This window comes from Verticillium alfalfae, genomic scaffold (genome assembly GCF_000150825.1).
Source record: "Verticillium alfalfae VaMs.102 supercont1.9 genomic scaffold, whole genome shotgun sequence".
Taxonomy (NCBI): domain Eukaryota; kingdom Fungi; phylum Ascomycota; class Sordariomycetes; order Glomerellales; family Plectosphaerellaceae; genus Verticillium; species Verticillium alfalfae.
This window is the reverse complement of record NW_003315030.1, coordinates 408,588-411,257: the sequence shown is the minus strand read 5'-3', so window position 1 is coordinate 411,257 and position 2,670 is coordinate 408,588. Positions and strand designations below refer to the sequence as shown.

The window sequence follows — 2,670 nt, the reverse complement described above, 5'->3', positions numbered from 1 at the left end:
CCTCGCGTTTGGAGTCAATTAAGGTTTGCTCCTGCGCTCACAACCTCCGGTCTGGCTCGGGCGGTACTTGACCAAGGTACCTCACCCGCTGTCAGCAGGCACACCGCAAGCCCACGTCTCACCCATGCGACCACGCCCCTCAGCTGGACCCTTGAGTCTTCATCCGGCCTATCCTGCCAAACTCTTCCTTCATCTCACCCAAGACGTTTGAATCATCGCAACTGCCGCCAAAGTCATCTGGCATTGCGCTGGCATTATCCGCTGACAAGATGGAGTTGACGTCTCAGCGTCGCAAAGGTTCGCCTCCCAACCCCTCTCGGGGACCTTGCTTGTTTGGCCCCTGGCCTGGCTTGGCTCGGCCTTGTCTTTGGGGGCTCTTTGCTGACACGAAGCCACCTGTGCAGCTTGCGACTTGTGCTTCACCAAGAAAATCAAGTGTGACATGCTCAAGCCGCACTGCTCCAACTGCCTGCTGTACAAATCAGAGTGCAAGACAACACGTCTCCGCCGGAGAACCGCCGCTGCCAAAGACAAGCCTCCCCGCCCAGCCCAGAACTCTGTATCCAGCCGCGAGTCTGAGCTCGAGGCCCGTCTGGCGCTCATCGAAAACCAGCTCAAGGAAGTTCTAGAAGCGAGCGCGTCACAGCCCGTCAAGTCACAGCAGCCCCCAGTGCAGCAGCCAGTAGCCGGTCCGTTCAGTCCCTCCCAGGTGTTCGAGACACCCAGTCCCGAACCGCAATGGCTCTCCAACATTGTCGCCGCCGCTGGGCAGAGCCCCGTCCTGATGTCGGGCTCGGACACGACGACGCCCAGTGACTGGGTCGCCCAGCCCGAACCCATGGTGCTGCCGCCGTTGGAGGATGTGCTGCCGCTCGTCGACGTTTACTTTACGCGCTTCAACGTCGTCTTGCCGCTGTTCCACCAGGGTAGTTTCATGACCATGCTGTCCGACTGGTACTCCCACGTCATACATCGCACGAGGCCCGCGTGGGCTGCCATCAACATTGTCCTCGCCATCGCCCACCGTGCGTGTATCACGTCTGAGAATGACTTTGCCACCGACGGCGAAAAGTCGGCTGCGTACCTGCGGAACGCCCAGACCGTTGTCAACGAGCTGGTGACAAGGGAAGAAGATCTTGTCGGCTTGCAGGTCCTGCTGGGCATGTCGCTCCTTTTCTTGGGTACCAAGAACCCCAAGCCCGCGTCTGTCCTCCTCGGAACCACCATTCGCCTGGCCCACCGCATGGGCCTGCACGACCAGGATCGTTCCAACGGGCTGCCTGAGCATGAAGCTGTCCAGAGGGCCCGAATCTTCTGGGTCGCCTACTACCTCGACAAGGTATGTTCCACGGCCGGCACACACTAACCTCAACCCCTCGGTGCAGCTGGCTGATTTGCCTCCTAGGATGTCAGCTTGAACCAAAAGATGCCGTCGTTCCAAGTCGATGCCGACATCGACCTGCCGCTTCCCGATCTCGACCCTGCTGATAATGTATCGATTATGTACTCGACGGACTCGACGATCAAGTTCAACTACTTCAGATCGCGCACCGCCCTCAGCCATATCCAGGGCAAGATCTATGACCTGCTCTACAGCACGCGCTCCAAGAAGGCCTCCCCCGAGGACCGCGTCCAGCGCCGGCAGCAGCTCAACCACATGCTCGAACAGTGGCGTTTGCAGATCCCCGAACAATTCCAGATGGCCAACGTCGCGAGTTCAATGTCTCCGACCAATGCGGTGCACATGGTCAACATGTACAGCACGTACATGCTCTGCCTCGTGCATGCGCACGGCATCTACACATTCGATATGAACGAGACGTGCTGGTTCAAGGATATGCGACAGAGCATGACGGCGTGCGCCGCCAACGGCACCATTTCTGAATCGTGCAAGGGGAAGATACCTGCTGGGTGGGAGAATTGCGTGGTTCAATCGAGGGCTTTCATTCAGCTCTTCACCGACGCGCCGTTTACAGAATGTGGCTTCTGGTGTGTTCTTCTCCCTCTTTCCAACGGGCTGCGTGACGGGACATGCAAAAGACTGACCCAATTTTAATACAACAGGATCAGCGCAAGCGCACGCTTCGCCACGGTCATGATGGTATTGACCCAAATGTTCATCGAGCCGATGCACCCCCACCTTACGCTCGACCGCGAACTGACTCGCAAGGCCGTTGCCGTTTTCGACCAGATGGTGCCGCGCACCAATGACAAGGAGATTCGCTGGCTGCACGAGATTGTGTCGGCTCTCTTCCGCCAGGCCATGGCCGCGACGCAAGATACGGTCGGAGCGTTCGAGCGTCAGGCGCGAGAGCAGGCGCAGGCACAGGCGGCAGCCGACTACTTTGTTGCGCTGGGAACTCAAATGGGGAACTCGCAGCTCGCAGACGACTTTCATTTCATGTCATGGCCATGATTCCTCACGCATCGCCACGCATGTCACTGAATGAAACAAACGAGCAATCGACGAGCACTTGGTTCGAGTTCATTGGCGAAAAGATGAAAAGTGGGAATGCATTTTCTACCATGACCTGCCAAACGCCTCAAGGTGTATTCCTGACCCGGTTTGTGCCTAACCTGTGGCAAAGACGCAAACGAAAACTAAAAAGACTACCGTCTCGTTTCTCTCAGTCTTCTACTACATGTATATCGACACACTCACAGCTCCTC

The 2,670-nt window shown here is 57.5% G+C and overlaps 1 protein-coding gene across 1 annotated transcript; it reads left to right on the top strand.

The window, feature by feature from the left end:
• Positions 1-196: 196 nt before the first annotated feature.
• On the top strand, positions 197-2,416 carry VDBG_07082 (fungal specific transcription factor domain-containing protein; the record flags this gene model as incomplete). Its single annotated transcript, XM_003002465.1, has 4 exons — positions 197-297; positions 405-1,339; positions 1,406-1,989; positions 2,065-2,416. 4 exons carry the CDS (start codon positions 270-272, stop codon positions 2,414-2,416), a joined length of 1,899 nt encoding a protein of 632 aa, XP_003002511.1.
• Between the last annotated feature and the right edge of the window lie 254 nt (positions 2,417-2,670).